This window comes from Durio zibethinus, chromosome 13, assembly GCF_047325235.1.
Source record: "Durio zibethinus cultivar Kanyao isolate XHJ-2024 chromosome 13, ASM4732523v1, whole genome shotgun sequence".
NCBI lineage: Eukaryota > Viridiplantae > Streptophyta > Magnoliopsida > Malvales > Malvaceae > Durio > Durio zibethinus.
This window is the reverse complement of record NC_143174.1, coordinates 620,962-636,183: the sequence shown is the minus strand read 5'-3', so window position 1 is coordinate 636,183 and position 15,222 is coordinate 620,962. Positions and strand designations below refer to the sequence as shown.

At 35.0% G+C, this 15,222-nt stretch overlaps 2 protein-coding genes, 1 non-coding gene and 1 pseudogene across 4 annotated transcripts; 2 read left to right on the top strand and 2 right to left on the bottom strand.

Annotated features, from left to right (window-relative positions):
- Positions 1–1,161: 1,161 nt before the first annotated feature.
- On the bottom strand, positions 1,162–3,726 carry LOC111303521 (vacuolar protein sorting-associated protein 24 homolog 1). The gene is made up of 6 exons (XM_022899848.2): positions 3,226–3,726; positions 3,020–3,096; positions 2,542–2,644; positions 2,167–2,288; positions 1,613–1,801; positions 1,162–1,498 (listed from the first exon to the last, which is right to left on the bottom strand). The coding sequence occupies exons 1-6, from the start codon at positions 3,335–3,337 to the stop codon at positions 1,418–1,420; spliced, it is 684 nt and encodes a 227-aa protein (XP_022755583.1). The 5' UTR covers positions 3,338–3,726; the 3' UTR covers positions 1,162–1,417.
- Positions 3,727–3,835: 109 nt separating this feature from the next.
- TRNAY-GUA (transfer RNA tyrosine (anticodon GUA)) lies at positions 3,836–3,928 on the top strand. The gene is made up of 2 exons: positions 3,836–3,872; positions 3,893–3,928. It is a non-coding gene; the product is annotated as a tRNA-Tyr (tRNA).
- Positions 3,929–5,610: 1,682 nt separating this feature from the next.
- On the bottom strand, positions 5,611–7,786 carry LOC111303520 (putative glucuronoxylan glucuronosyltransferase IRX7; annotated as a pseudogene). The gene is made up of 4 exons (XR_016326933.1): positions 7,303–7,786; positions 6,853–7,217; positions 6,518–6,768; positions 5,611–6,410 (listed from the first exon to the last, which is right to left on the bottom strand). The product of XR_016326933.1 is annotated as a putative glucuronoxylan glucuronosyltransferase IRX7 (transcript).
- Positions 7,787–12,398: 4,612 nt separating this feature from the next.
- On the top strand, positions 12,399–15,095 carry LOC111303516 (protein NUCLEAR FUSION DEFECTIVE 4-like). The gene has a single exon (XM_022899839.2). The coding sequence runs from the start codon at positions 12,944–12,946 to the stop codon at positions 14,681–14,683; it is 1,740 nt and encodes a 579-aa protein (XP_022755574.2). The 5' UTR covers positions 12,399–12,943; the 3' UTR covers positions 14,684–15,095.
- Positions 15,096–15,222: the final 127 nt, after the last annotated feature.

The following is a 15,222-nucleotide window of genomic DNA, read 5'->3' as shown; positions in this document are numbered from 1 at the left end:
GTTCGGTTTAAAAATGGTGTCAATTTCTAGCAGAACAGATAGAGGTTAGCCCTAGGAGTAGGGGAGAACTCATTTGGCAGAAAAAATTTGTAAGTAACTATCACATTCAAGTATCACCATCTTGAAAATTAATTAACAAAAAATAATTTCTTAAAAAAAATCAACTATACATATGAGTCTTAAATGTCAATAAAATAATTGTAAATGTAATATCATTTGGGCCAATTGGTTTAACCCAATCCACGAACAAAGATAAGCTTCATAACAATTAAAGATCTTAAATTTTAATTAAAAAATATTTAATACATTAACAATAATTTTTTTTATTTTTTAAACAAAATTAAAATAATAACATATATCGTAATTTTTTAAAATTATTTTTTTATTTTTTTTAAATAGAAGGCGTAACCATAAAAAACTCCTCTTAATTAAAAAAAATAAAGAAAGAGCAACAATATATAGATAACTGTAACTTAATAACGGTAAATACTAGTATGTGAAATGAGGTATATTCTATTTCCTAATCAGCCAAAGAAAGGAAAAAGGAATATTCCGTTCCCTCAAATAAGCATAGTAATTATTGTATTAAATTCGTTTGTGACCTTTTTCAGTTTTTCTCTTCCACCCCCACACCTTTCCAACCAAAAGGATAAACAATATCATGAATTTCTCTTGGTTTTAAATTATTTTAGCAGACAAAAAGAAGGATCATGTGCAAAACTAGCAAGGGTTTGTTGTTCTTCATTTTGAGATTATTAATTGAGTTACACTAGACAAAAGCTGAACCCCCTCGGACTTTAGGTTGGTCTGTAATCTTGCATGTGGAAATTTCGAGACATTTGGACAAATATGAGCCCAATTTATAGCCTAAAGTTTCTGGCAATCCCCTGAAATTTTGCGGATTGCAGGGTTTTTAGCCCATTACAATGTGGAATATCAGAGAACACCCTCGGTCCTCTAAAACAAGTTAGCCGCCCATTTTCAGCAAAGCTATAGTTGGTTCGAAGGCTTGGGAATTCTGGAATTGGTTGAGGTCCTTTCTTTGAAGTTACTCTCACATGACATGACTCATCCTTTGCCAAATCGCCAAGCGTACTTCATGTTGGTGATTAGCTCGAATTGACTCGTCGTTTTACAGAACAACTGGATTAAAGTACAAGGTAGAGAATATAAAAAGAGTTTCAACACATCAATTCTCCTGGTTTAATACAGATCTTGCCCATAGAAATAACTCGATAGCAACAATGTACTGATTTGCAGATACCCTGTTTGTAATACATTACACATAAGGTTGCTTTCCTTAAGTGTTAAATTCGGGACACCAGTAATTGCAATCAAACCCAGAGGCGGCTCACTAGTCAGCATGATCACGAATTCTACATTAAGCAAGGAGAATGGGCAAGGCTAAAAGCTTGACTTATGACCTAACTTTTGCAAGTCGAGCCCTTATTTCTTCTAGTTCTTCCTCATCATCAACTCCTTCGGCTATAGCTTCTTCCTGGAAAGTATAAAAAAAAGAAAAAAAGAAAAAGAAAAAAGAATTGAACTCTTCAGGTTCTAACGAGAAAAGATTAGCCCCAGGTACGTTACAAAGCATTTATCCCAAATATACCTCCTGTGGTGCTGCCTGAGCTGGCTGCTTCATCTTCTCCTTCCTGACTGCTTCTGGAAGCTGTGCAGCAGTCTCACCGGCAATTGCTGTCAAGACCTTGTCAACTTCTTCTTCTGTCTCCTCTTCTATATCCTCAGAGTCCAGTGCGTCGTCAAGAGCATCATTGACAAACTCCTCAATAACCCCTGCCTACAAATTAATGCAGAGAATAACTATCTGATGAGTACATTACACATCTTTTCAGATAGCAGGCATATCATCATTGTGTTAGAGATAGTAAGCTGACCACTAGTCCCAAATGTTTAAGCCATTAGAAAATCCCCTAACTTATATATTTAAGTTAGCAACAGAACCATATGTAACCAACAATGCTAGATGGAGAATAATAGTTCAGGCTGACACAAGTTACAGTTAAGGGCAACAAGATAAAAGCTCAGATATTAATCCCAATGAAAAGTTATACAACCAAAAGAAGGTGTTCTGCTCAAATGGAAGGTAATCATTTATCTATATTTTCCATGCTACTCAAGATCAAAACTAAGTAGTAAAGAAACCTTAGTCATCTCTTTGCTGAACTCTTGCATTGTGACAGCCACTTCTGGAGCCTTCATGAGGTTATTAACAAGCTTCATAACCTCAGCACTCTTGGACAAATGCCCAACTGTACGGGCAATCGCTGCAATGTTTTCAGAAATTCAAACAAATTAATGAGAATCAGTCTGGAGAAACAAGTAGTTGATCCAAAAATTAGAATACAGGGAGCAGATTAACCATTCCAAAAAAGGATTATTGGACACAACACTACTGTCAAGAATATAAAAGATATATTGATGAACACAAGTGACCACAATGATAATACCATTCCCTGTCATGATAAAGTCCATATAGGCTGAACAGAAATGTAAACTTAGATATGCAAAACATCATACCTACACTTTCCCCAAGGTGCATTGATATTGAATTCATTTGTGCCTTATTTTCATGTAGACGATTGACTGTCCTCCTTGATCTAACAATTTCTTTGGCAAGTGCCTGAAATAGACAAACGAAATGAAAATGAAAGGCAAAAATGAGTATTCCAACTTTTCAATTAACAACAAGAACCAAATGCAAGAGCCTACAACTCCACAAACGCGTTCGATTCATAACAGTATTCAATACAATTCAAGGATGAAAAGAATAAGTTTAATGTATGAATAATACTTGATAAATTTATGCAGTAATTTATGAATAATAATAATATATACACATGTTTAATGCAGTCAAGAATATGCAGAAAATTTAACATCCTCAAGTATTTCTTCTTGAATACTAGCAACCAAATTCACTTGAAAGTTCATCATCATCACCACAATCAAAAAGGCAAAAAATATATATATATCAAAAGAAATTTAAACAAATAAGCACCTTAGCAGAAACCATGTCATTTCTCTTGGCAGCATCCCTAATAGCTTTTTGTACGTTTCTCTCTTCTCTCTGAATATCTGAAGTAAGAATTCAATACCCAATTTAACAATTACCAAAATAAACCGTACCCATCATTCCAAATTCTCCAAATCCACCATCCATAAATACAACAAAAAAGAATTAAAAAAAAAAAGGAAAAAACTTGCCTCTGATTTGGCGCTCGATGTTGCGGCATTCCTGACGGAGCTTATGCTGCCAATCTCTTAATTGCTGTTGTGGATTTGGTTTTGGCTTTATCATATTCATCACCTTCTCCATTTTTTTCCCTTCGGACCAGATCGTTTGGTTCCAAATTAAAAACAAAAGTCTTTACTTTTGGGACAATTTTCACAGCAAAATTGCTCAAAAACAAATCCGTTTTTCTTCTGTTTTCTTCTGCTCTGCGTTCATTTAGATTGATATTTCATGACCAGGAAAGACCGTTAACCGGTCAATTATTCTCTTCCGTTCTTCTGATATTTATCTGAAGGTAGGCCCAATTGCTGCAAGGACAAAGTTGTCGGATCTTTGTTATATTTGGGCTCAAATGTAACTGAAGTTTTGGGCTGTTGTTAACGACTGAGAGGCAGTTCCTTCTCAGACTGCAGTGGATTATGACCGCTATCAGAGCACGAATATTGCAGGCCTTCCTGCAATTACTACTAAACCATTGAATGAGAGACTTTGTGATAGTTAGGGACTTTGATATTAATTGGTGATTGCTTACTTTTATAAGAGAATCTATCATCATGTAGAGCGGAGCTCTGAAAACACAAACCGACCTTAGCTCAGTTGGTAGAGCGGAGGACTGTAGTGGGTAAAATCCAACAGATAATCCTTAGGTCGCTGGTTCGAATCCGGCAGGTCGGATTTTTGTCTATTTCCTTTTTCTACCCCTACAAATTGCCAAGTGCCAACGTCAAATGGTCAATTCCATATACTATACCCGATTTTTCCATGTCAGAAAACAGATTCTGGATTTTATTTTTTTCATCAAAACATTTAGACAAAAACAATATATAGAGGAAAAAGTTCCAAAACTTTCTTTCAATTGCCATTTAGAATTTGCTTCATAAGAGTTGGGTGTTATTTTCTCCAATATGAGATGAGACTAGCAAATGCATGCATGCTTAAAATTTTTCACAGCGACCGCCTTTATAAATATCCATGTCATCACACTGTTTTTTACCACCAGAAGCAGAACCTGACCTTTTTTACCTATCAAGTAATACATCAACGGAATTGAAGTGAAGCAGCCAGCACTACAGGTACAAATATAGTGAAAGGACAAAGACAGAAGCCGTTGCTACTGGCACCTGAAAACAAAAGAAACCCGAAATTCAAAAACTAATCGGCTGCCAACAATGGGGTTGGGACCAGTTAACCGAGCAATGGTTCTGTTTGTTAATTTTAACTTTTAATGACACAGTATGTCGTGACCACTGACGCCAAACCTCCCCCCCCCACACCACGATCCCTTCTTTAAGGCACTCTCTCTCTCTCTCTCTCCCTCCACTCTGACAACTTCTGATATATATATTTACCCTTTTTTCAATACATTTGCAGGACAATGCCCTTGTCGCCGTACCCAAAAGCTAAATTTTCAATCACATTTTTCCATTCAAGGTATATACTTTGCCATATTTTACAGGATTTGGGCATCTCAAAAAATGAATATTCAGGCTCTCTCTGCATGTATCGTAAAAAATGATTTTTATATTTTTAAATATTTATTTGATAAAAAATTAATTGATTAATAAAAAACAATTTATTTATTAATGAAAAATATGATTTTTAAAAAATATATTTTAAGAATTTGAAAAAAAGATATTTTTTTGAAAAAAATTTTGTGAGTATAATTATTTATTAATATTTTAAAGCATAATTTTATTTATAAATAATATTATATTAATAAATAATATACTATTATATAATATATTAATAAAAATTAATAAATAATAGTATAATATTATAATATATTCATAAATAATATTATTATATATTAATAAATATTATTATAAATAAATATATAATAATATATTAATACTAATGAGTCATATATTAATAAATAATATATTATTAATAAATAATATAATAAACAATAAATTATTTTATTTTAAATATTTTTTTATTAACTTAATATTTTAATATTAAATAATTTTATTAAAATATAATTATTTTTTAATATTAATACTTTTAATAATAAATAATTTTAATATATTTTAATAATAAATAATTTTTAATATTTTAATATTATTTTAAAAAATAAATTTTACGAAACAATCGAAACCTAAAAAATTTAACCAAAACCAGTTGCAGCACCCGAGTTCCAAGAGACAGCTCAAAACTTGAACATGGATCCAATTTAAATCACTTCAAAAAGTAACATGTACAAAATTGATTTAAGTGAATGGTCAAATGGGTTGTCTTGTCTTTGTCTCTAAAAAAGTTTAGATTTCGTATACTGTTAATAAATTAAATAATATTTTTTTTTTAATAAATAATTTTTTAAAAAATTATTAATTTTTATATATTTATTTTAAAAATTAATATTTAAAATATTTTCATCTTATTGATAATATATAAACTAAAAAAACAATTTGTTATCTTTCTCCGTATACAAAAGGTCATTTTTGTATATATCACTTACTATTGTATTTCCCGCAAAAATCTCAAAGAAACAAAAAATTCCGTGTTTTATGTGGGACCACCGGGCCACTGTCTATAAAATTCCATCTCCTCTGATTAGTAACGCCGGCGATCCAAGAGACCATCCCAGCTGTCCTCCATTGTAATCCTCATGCACTTGCAGCCACGATGGGAAGAACACTTCCTTACAGCTCGCCAGTGGCAACCCATTACTAACTCATCCGACGTGTTCTCTTCCTATTGGCTCGAAACCTTTGACCTCTTGTACGATCGGTCTAGTTTATGATAAAGCGAGTCGAGAACCTGCCATGTGGCATCCCCTTCTTGCATACGATCATTGAACAGTAGGGCCCGCGTGACTGTCGGGTCCCACAAGCTCCTTTGGATGGTAGACAAATTGGTCTTCGCAACGTGTTCCAGAATCCTCCTCAACTTCCCAACGTCCCTTTCCGCCACCGTGAGGGAAATCTCTGGCCACTTCACGGCGGAGGGAAAAGGCAACCGGATACCGTCTGCTATAATCACCGGGACGCAGCCCAAAGCCACAGACTCAACAAGCCTGGGGCTCCAAGGGGCCCACCCCAGTGGACACAAACAAAAAACCGACCGTACAATTTCTGTCTGGTAACCAGCAAATCTATGTCTTTGCAAGTAAAACCTCCGGTCTCCGTTATATCTCCGCCAAATTTCCGTCCTCACCCTCCTGTTACCAAAAACAAAACAACACTCAACATGGATAAACACGTATTTTTCCACACAATGATTCAAGCCAACATTAAAAATGATTGAGACTTTGATTTTGGTACTTGCTTGCTGTAAAATTTTCCACTAATGTTTTTTGGGTGGACCTCCATTTTTCCCCTGAAATAGACCATGATGTCTCGGTTACCGGTCAACGGAGCTTTCTCGAGGGTCTTCCGAACGCTTTCCGGCGGGATATAGGGCGGTATAAGAACATTTTCAACGTCCTGACAAGGGTGCTTGTAATTAACCCCGAAAGTTTGTAATATTATCGAGTTCTTCAAAAACTCTGGAATCCCATCATCAATAGCTAAATCCTCCTTCAGAGGGAAAAACAGAAATTAAAAACCAGATTAAGGGTTCTTAAAAAGACTTTTTTTTTTTGAGAAATTATTTTTGCTTACCATGGCGTGGAAGCAGGCTCCGTAATCATGAGAGGCAATGAATATGTGGTCGGAACCTAAGGAACGGTTCCAGAAAGGGTAGTTTGCGGAGATGAGTTGAATAGCGGAAGATATAAGAGAGCGAGCGTGGCCAATGGCAGGGAACCCATTAACGGTGCTGAAGTTGCAGGAGACATAAACAGGGACAAAAAAGAAATCAGCTTCGTTAGGGTCAAATGTTCTCAAGTCGTAGGTGCTCATCAACGCTTTGTGAATGGCCACCTCCGAAGCAAACAAGTGGTTGCTGCATCGCTTGTTGGAAAGCCAGTCTTCGTTGTATTCTGATGGTAACTCGTAGATGTATATCTTCAAGCCTTTGAATGAAGCTGTCAAAGAAAAAAAAATTAAAAGCATTGCTGTTCAGAAGAAAAAAATGGAAAAGCTTAGTGAAAGAAGAAGAAGAAGAAGAACCTGGATTTTTGGCTTTTAATTTGTGACTAGTTTTGTTGACAGAATCAAACAGGACACGAGAAGCTAGGGAAGATTTGGAACCAGAAACATGGGCTTTTGATAAAGGGATTGGCTTGTTAGTTATGAAGAAAGAGGTGAGTAAATAGAGGGTAAAAGAAAACCAAAGAACCCATTTGTAATATTTAAAAAATAAGCTTTTTTCAAGTTGTCTGCCTTTGTGTAATATCCTCATCCTAACAAGAGAACCTTCTGTTTTTCTTGGTGGGTTTTTGCAGTTCTGGAGCCATCTCATTTAAAAATAAAAAACAAGCCACCAGGAAACACACAGAAGAAACAAGGAGCCCTAACACAAGATTTTTTCCCGGAGGAAGATCGAAGGGCTTTCAGTTGGGTTGGGGCTTTCAGTTTCTGGTTTTGATGATGAACGGGAAGATAAAATACAGTGACTTAAAGATAGATTACACGTTGGTTAATTAAACAAAATTTCTTTGAAAAAATGTATCAAATTTGCTTACCTCATCACATTCATGAATGAAAATTTTTAATTAGAAAAAAATTGTTTAATTTTGATGGGTTTAATGACATGAATGCCCTTGGTGAACAACTACTAAGGTGACATGTTGGGAGTAGTTTTTGGTAAAATGAAATGATAGCGTCGTGTTAACCTATGAGCATTTGGTAAGCATTGGATTATTGGATTAATGAAGGTGACAAGATAACAAGCCTCTGACTGCTTGGTTTTTAATGAGGTGGTACTTGCTAATTAAGGTAAGGTGGCCCTTGTAGTTTGGTTGGGTTTTGATCAACGGTTGAATCTTCTGGTTTAATTAAGGTAGGTTGTTTATGTTTTAAATACATATAAGATAATTTCATTCCGCCCATAAGAACAAATTATTTATTTTCAAAATCCGAACATGAGATTTGTTAATTACAAAAATTAGTTTCTAATGTTTTGAATATTTGAATATGTAATAATATAAATGAATAATTCATTTATACAATAAACTCAAATTTTAATTTAATTGATACATATATCATCTTAAAAGGTGATATTTAATAATTTTAATTCTTACAGTCTTTTTTTTTTCTATATTCAGGCTATGATTTTAAGTAAGCTTATTTACTAGGATGAGTAGATAAATAAATTAATGGACAATTTTAAAGGCTGAAGAGCACCATCAAATGTGCAAAAAATCCTACCTGTTTGTCATTATGGTAACCTTAACCCAACAAGCAGGTAGACAATGATTCAGTTAAGCTTGCTGATGCAAGAGAACCCCGAGCACTACTCAATTAGGCTTGAATTACACTAACCCGAACTTTCAAATTACTCAATCTTGAGCTTCAACGGTTATAAATGAGACCAGAATTTATGACATCTTACCTACTATATATAGTGCTTGAAGATAAGTCCTTACCGGTTGTTAATATAATACTGTATCATACTATAATAGTTGGATATAGAATTCAGCAAGATGCCACCGGTTAAAGTTGAAATATTCATTGTTTTCTTCTCCTACTCATTTAACAAATGCTAATTAATCTAATAATTGCATAACTAATCTATGCTTTGACTAAAATATATGTTAGATTAAGAAGTTACAGTTGGGGGATTGGTCCCTTTCGATTCGAGGTTTAGATGCCATAAGAAAAGAATAATTTGTTGACTTTGAACAGAACAATCTAGAAAGAGTGCATTGAAAAATGAAATGCATGGGCATTAGGCATACACAATGACACAAATCATCAACAACCAAATGCTCTTCCGCAAAAAGAATGAGTAGGACTTTGATTGTTTGTCGTTTTTGAAGAGTCTCGTTGAGGACGGCAAGGAGATGAGAAGGAAGCAAAATAAACGGAGGACTAGAAAGTTGGGCCTCTATCCTGATTTAAACATGAAACAGCAACAGCTTTAATGGTCTTGCTCGAGTTTTTTTTTTTTTTATCTGACTTGGATTAATGATGAACAGATGAAGTTACTTGCTAATTGATTATTGGAGTGTCGAAAGCACTTTGCCTAATCCACACCATGGTTGGCCTTCGGGTGCGTTTCTCATACGTTATCTTGCCATCTTGTATTTTTAAACTTGTCAACAAAGGTCGATTTAGTGGCACACGTGTTGTCTCTTTTTCACTTGTTGGCAAAGCAATGGCCAATGACCAAACTCCAAATTGACAGCCGCCTTTCTGACTTTCTATCTTAGTTGGTTGGACAACAGATCAGTGTCATTTCATCACCATTTGCGTAATTATGAGCTTTTTGGGGGAGTTTTAGTCATAGGCATCTTTATCATTGTGGTGGTCTTGACAATTATGCTCCTACAAATTTCTTATTTGCTTTTAAAATAGATAAAGAAGGCTTTTTCTCCTTAAAATAATTTGCATTTTGTTTGGTTTCTGATCAAAGATTTGAAAGAATGGAACTTTTGAAGGTAAACTGGCTAGTAGTAACCCCCATCACTTTTATATCCTTCCTCCCATGGCAGAGGAAAAAATAATGAAAAAGGTGACTCTAATTAATGGGTCAAGCTCAGATAACTAGAAATTTGACATGAAAAGTTTACATAATCGTGTTCATTAGACAGATTCTTTCTGTTTCTTGTATGCAATTTCTACTTTTCTAGTAATTCTAGCTCTAGGTACCAAAATATCAGGTCCTTGGAACGAACCTTTTTCCTGGAAAAATCTATAAGCATTATATTCATGTTTCCATGTGCTCAAGGGAGGGAACAGTGAAGGCTTGAAAAATTTATTGTAACAAGGAACATATTATTCATCCTGCCCTAATTAAATCTCTTGCTTGACATGTCAAACTACTATTTGGGGCACTCATTAATTGGGAAAGGATCCTCTCCTAATGGTAGTTGGTAATGTGGATGATAAACCAAGAAACTTTTAGTACTATTATATTAGGTGGGATGAAGAAATTGGAGGGTTATTACAATTTCCCATCTTTCTTGGGTCTTGTATCAGAAAATATTGATATGGTTTTCCAAAATGTTAAAGATATAATGTTTCAGATTGATCTGTGCTTGATTCGTCATTCAACGACGCTTAGTCCATACATTTAAGATCAACACATTAAATTGAGATTGTGGTGCTTTTCTTTTGCATGTCTGGCCTTTTTTGCTTCTGAACTTTGATGAATGAGTGTGATTGGGACGTCGGCTAATCTGTTATTTTTTAGAAACCTAAAAGGCTATAACCTTGAAGAAAGGTCAGGAAAACAAACAAAGCTTACCCTTTTATGCACTATCATTAAACCCACGAATCCTTCTGAATGGGCTTAAATGAAATAAGGGGCTCTATTTTGTGGACCGATGTATGCTTGCCACAACTAATGGACCTCCTTCCTCTTCCTTATTAGAGATGCCAATAAATAATTAATAAACAGATATCCATTATTATTCTTTGATCTATTAATGTCAAATTTAGATTGTTATAAATAGATAATTAATAAATTTAAATAAAAAATTTATCATTCGTGATGAATTGAGATAGAATATGGATAATATCTCTTAGATATTCAATATGAAAATCTATTTAAATTTTAATAAATAATAACATATATTTGAATTTATATCCTAATAAGTTACCCATTTATATATGTAAAATATATAAAATTTTATACTTGTGGAAGTTTTTTAACCTTAAAAGATAATGTTTATTTGTTATTAGTTAATAGTGAATTGAATTTTAAGTTAAATTCTTGCTTATTTTACATTTTGATAAAAAATTTAAATAAATAAATATTTTAACGGATTTAGATATCAAAACAAATAGTATTTATTTAAATGGATTTAGATTTGAACAATGATATTAAAATTAAATAAATATTTAAATAGATTTAAATATTATAAATATTAATTAAATTCAAATATGAATACTTTAAAAATAACGATATTCATTTCATTGCCATCCATATTACTTATGCGTGCATTGGACATGGATCTTCACAAGTAAGAAATGGATCAGCTAGTTAAGCCTTATGTTCATGATACCTGGAGAATGATCCCTATTTGTTTCAGGATTGTTCATGTTCCTCAAAGAACAATCTAGCCATGTTTTGCAGCACTGCCATTACCCACCTTGATCACAACCTCAGCATAGCCATTGCCCACCACAGTTGTGCTCCCCATATCTTACACTCTACAGTATTGCAAAGTAAAAACGATGTGGATGGCCATTATAGTACATGTAATATGGAGTCATCATCACTATGCAAATGATAAGAGGCCGAGGCTGCGATTCAAGTGGCAAAATCTCTTGGTATCATCATAAAGGGAACATGCGTGTTGGAATGATTTCTAATGATGTTATGGTTGACCTCGATTTCTCCTTTCACACTTAGAATCACCTTTTGGAACTTAGGAAGCAACATCAACGGATATTAGAAAACACCATATTAGTTAGTCTATTTGTGTTCTGTCAGAAGCCAAATTAGAAGCTGATGCACAATAATGTGCACAAGGCAGAGACGTCTCAGACATATAAGAGACTTCCCTTTAGGATCCTGCGGGTTGGAAATGGCTTGTAAGCAAGACAACTTTTGTTTCCTTGTCATTCTTTTAGGTATACTTCGTCCCTGAGTTGAAAATGCCCAATCCTTAATAAGCATCATCTGTTAAACACAAATCCCTTTTTCATTATTCAAATCCACAGAAAATTTGTACGTTTCTTAATCTTATCACCAAAATATTCCTTTTTCATTATAGAATTCACCCCCAAATCCCTTTTTCCATTGATGGGAATTGACATAAATGAATTAGAAAACGTTCCCTAGCATTAAGCTTGAATAAGGGAAAGTCTTGTAATTGGTGGAATTATTGATTGAGACATATACTCCAACAAGTCCAATAATTGTATATTCCTTTGCCTAGACAACTGTCCTTTAGCTTTCATGTGAATTTGCTCGTCTAATCTAAACCATTGTTTTTCAAATACGTCGGCCCCAATCCATGACATCGGTATCAATCTAGAAAGTGAACACAGCCAAATCTTTAAACTACCATTTTTTTTCATAATAGTGTACTAAATACTTGGTAAAAAAAAAAAACAGTATACAAGTCAAACAAAAAAGACCCTGCTAACTAAACTCTCCTACCTAACGGTAGGAATTTAAAAAAAATGTTTTGAATTTGGTTTAATTAATTACAAAAAATCCATTGAGCCTTTGAGATTTAAGCAAAACCAAATTAATTTTCCTTGCAAGAATGCTATTTTTGGACCTATTACAGGATGACTTTATCCTATATGACTTTTTATACAAATGAAAATTACTCTATGGTTTTATCTTTTAACAAAAAAATGCATCAGAATGAAGTAAATTCTCGTAAGAATAGGGCCACAGTCTGGAACCGAAACAAAGGCAAAGGAAACCTGTCATGTAAAAAGTTTCTACCCCCTTCAAATTTCTATAACGCGGCCTACCAAACATTAGTCGAATTAGTCTTTGTTGTCTTATTTATATCCCTTCTTGCGAACAACTCTTAAATAATCCTGGAAAGTTTAGTTCAACATATCCCCCGTTTCTTTTTCAGGAATTAGATTCATCATCTTCTTCTTCTCCTGTCCGATTTTTCTTGACCAACTGTCTTTACTCCATTTCCATAGCCTCAGCAAATAAGAGAAATTGAAAAGTATGGTTGAGGAAGCAATGGGCAGCATCTCGATCAGGAGAGGACTCAAAGGCAATGAATTGTTGCCTTTCACGATACAGTTCCTAAGAGGACGATGGTTTGCACTTTTTGCTTCCTTCCTTATCATGGCAGGAGCTGGTGCAACATATTTATTTGGAACTTACTCCAAGCTGATCAAAGCTACTCTTGGTTATGATCAGACAACACTCAATCTCTTAGGCTTCTCCAAGGATCTTGGTGCTAATGTTGGGGTTCTTTCCGGCCTTATTGCTGAGGTAACACCGACTTGGTTTGTGCTCCTACTTGGGGCTGCACTCAACTTTGGAGGCTATTTCATGATATGGTTAGCTGTGACAGGAAAAATAGCCAAGCCAAAAGTTTGGCAAATGTGCATTTACATCTGTATAGGAGCCAATTCTCAGAATTTTGCAAATACAGGAGCTCTCGTCACCAGTGTCAAGAACTTCCCTGAAAGCAGGGGTTCTATGTTAGGTCTCTTGAAGGGCTATACTGGGCTAAGCGGAGCTATCATGACACAAATTTACTTGGCTGTATATGGAAATGATTCGAAATCTCTCATCCTTCTTATTGGATGGCTTCCGGCTGCAATTTCAGTCATATTTGTATACACAATTCGGATAATGAGACCTGTTAGGCACCCGAATGAGATTCGAGTCTTTCAACATTTCCTCTTCGCCTCAATTGTTCTAGCAGTTTTTCTCATGGCAATAACTTTAACTGAGAAACTGGTTTCTTTCTCAAAAGCAGAATACGCTGGCGCCACCACAGTGGTTTGTTTCCTCGTCTTTGCCCCTCTCTTTATTTCAATTAGAGAAGAATTACTCGTTTGGAACATCAAGAAACAGCCTATAAATCCTCCAACCGAGATAACATTTGAGAAGCCAAAACCCGAAGTAGTTGAATCAAAACAAGAAGCTTCGGAGTCCGGTTCTTCAAAACAGGCTGATGAAAAGGCAGAAAAGTCTTGTTTCCTTAGCATTTTTGATAGGCCTGAGAGAGGAGAGGACTACACAATTTTGCAAGCACTGACAAGCATTGACATGTTGATTCTGTTTCTTGCAACATTCTGTGGACTTGGATCAAGCTTAACAGCCGTTGACAACTTGGGGCAGATTGGTGAGTCGCTCGGCTATCCTAATAAGACAGTAAGTTCTTTTGTGTCCCTTGTTAGCATCTGGAATTACTTTGGGAGAGTCTTTTCTGGGTTTGTTTCCGAAAGCTTGATTGTAAAGTACAAGCATCCGCGACCACTCATGATGACTATGGTCCTTCTACTTGCATGCATCGGCTACCTCTTGGTTGCCTTTCCAGTTCCGGGTTCACTCTACATAGCATCAATCATAATTGGATTCTCATTTGGTGCACAACTGCCATTACTTTTCGCCATCATTTCTGAGCTTTTTGGCCTAAAGTACTACTCTACATTGTTCAATTGTGGACAATTGGCTAGTCCTCTTGGGTCATACATATTCAATGTGAAGCTTACTGGGTTTCTGTACGATAGAGAGGCATTGAAGGATCTTGCACAGAAAGGTCTAACACGGTCCTCAGTGAAAGAATTGACTTGCATTGGCACTCATTGTTACAGGCTACCATTTATAATTTTGGCTTCTGTTACATTTTTTGGAGCCTTGAGCTCTCTAATTTTGGTGGTGAGAACCAGGAAATTCTACAAAAGCGATATATACAAGAAGTTCAGAGAAAATGCTGAGAATTTATGAGACAGAAATGGTCATTTGGCCTTGGAATCCGATAAAAGATAGGAGGTGAGATTTAACTAGGTTCACAATTGAGACGGGACCGATGACAAAGTAGCCAAGTGGGTTTGTTCCATATTTTCTTTTCCTTTGTTTTCCCCTTCCCTGACCCAGATTCCATGCTGTCAACTGTTACCATTTTTAAGTACAATTACTACCCATAATTTAAAGTTGCTTTTAGAACTGGCAAATTTGTCTGAGTAAGCAGAAAGCAGAGGAAATCAGGAAAGTGCTCTGTGGCCACTGCTCTTTAGACTTGTGATGGCATATATTTTGGTTTTATCGTTTGTTCACACACGCTCGCTAGCATTACATGACAAAAGAAGCATCACCCAACCCTTTTTCCCCAATTCAAAGTTTATTTTTCTCTTTCTTCTATGTAAGATTCTGTGATTCACGGGCGGGATTGTAAGTGGCAACTTGTGATATGGTGGGTTCGGAAACACGTTCCAATTTGTGTAGGATTTTTTCTTTTATCTTATTTTGGACAAAGTTAAAGATTA

Coding starts and splice junctions, on each gene's coding strand:
- LOC111303521 (XM_022899848.2), bottom strand. CDS start 3,337: ATGGAGAAGGTGATGAATATGATAAAGCCAAAACCAAATCCACAACAG. Junction 3,097..3,225: donor CATCGAGCGCCAAATCAGAG/GCAAGTTTTTTC, acceptor TTCTTACTTCAG/ATATTCAGAGAGAAGAGAGA. Junction 1,802..2,166: donor TCAGCAAAGAGATGACTAAG/GTTTCTTTACTA, acceptor ATTAATTTGTAG/GCAGGGGTTATTGAGGAGTT.
- LOC111303516 (XM_022899839.2), top strand. CDS start 12,944: ATGGTTGAGGAAGCAATGGGCAGCATCTCGATCAGGAGAGGACTCAAA.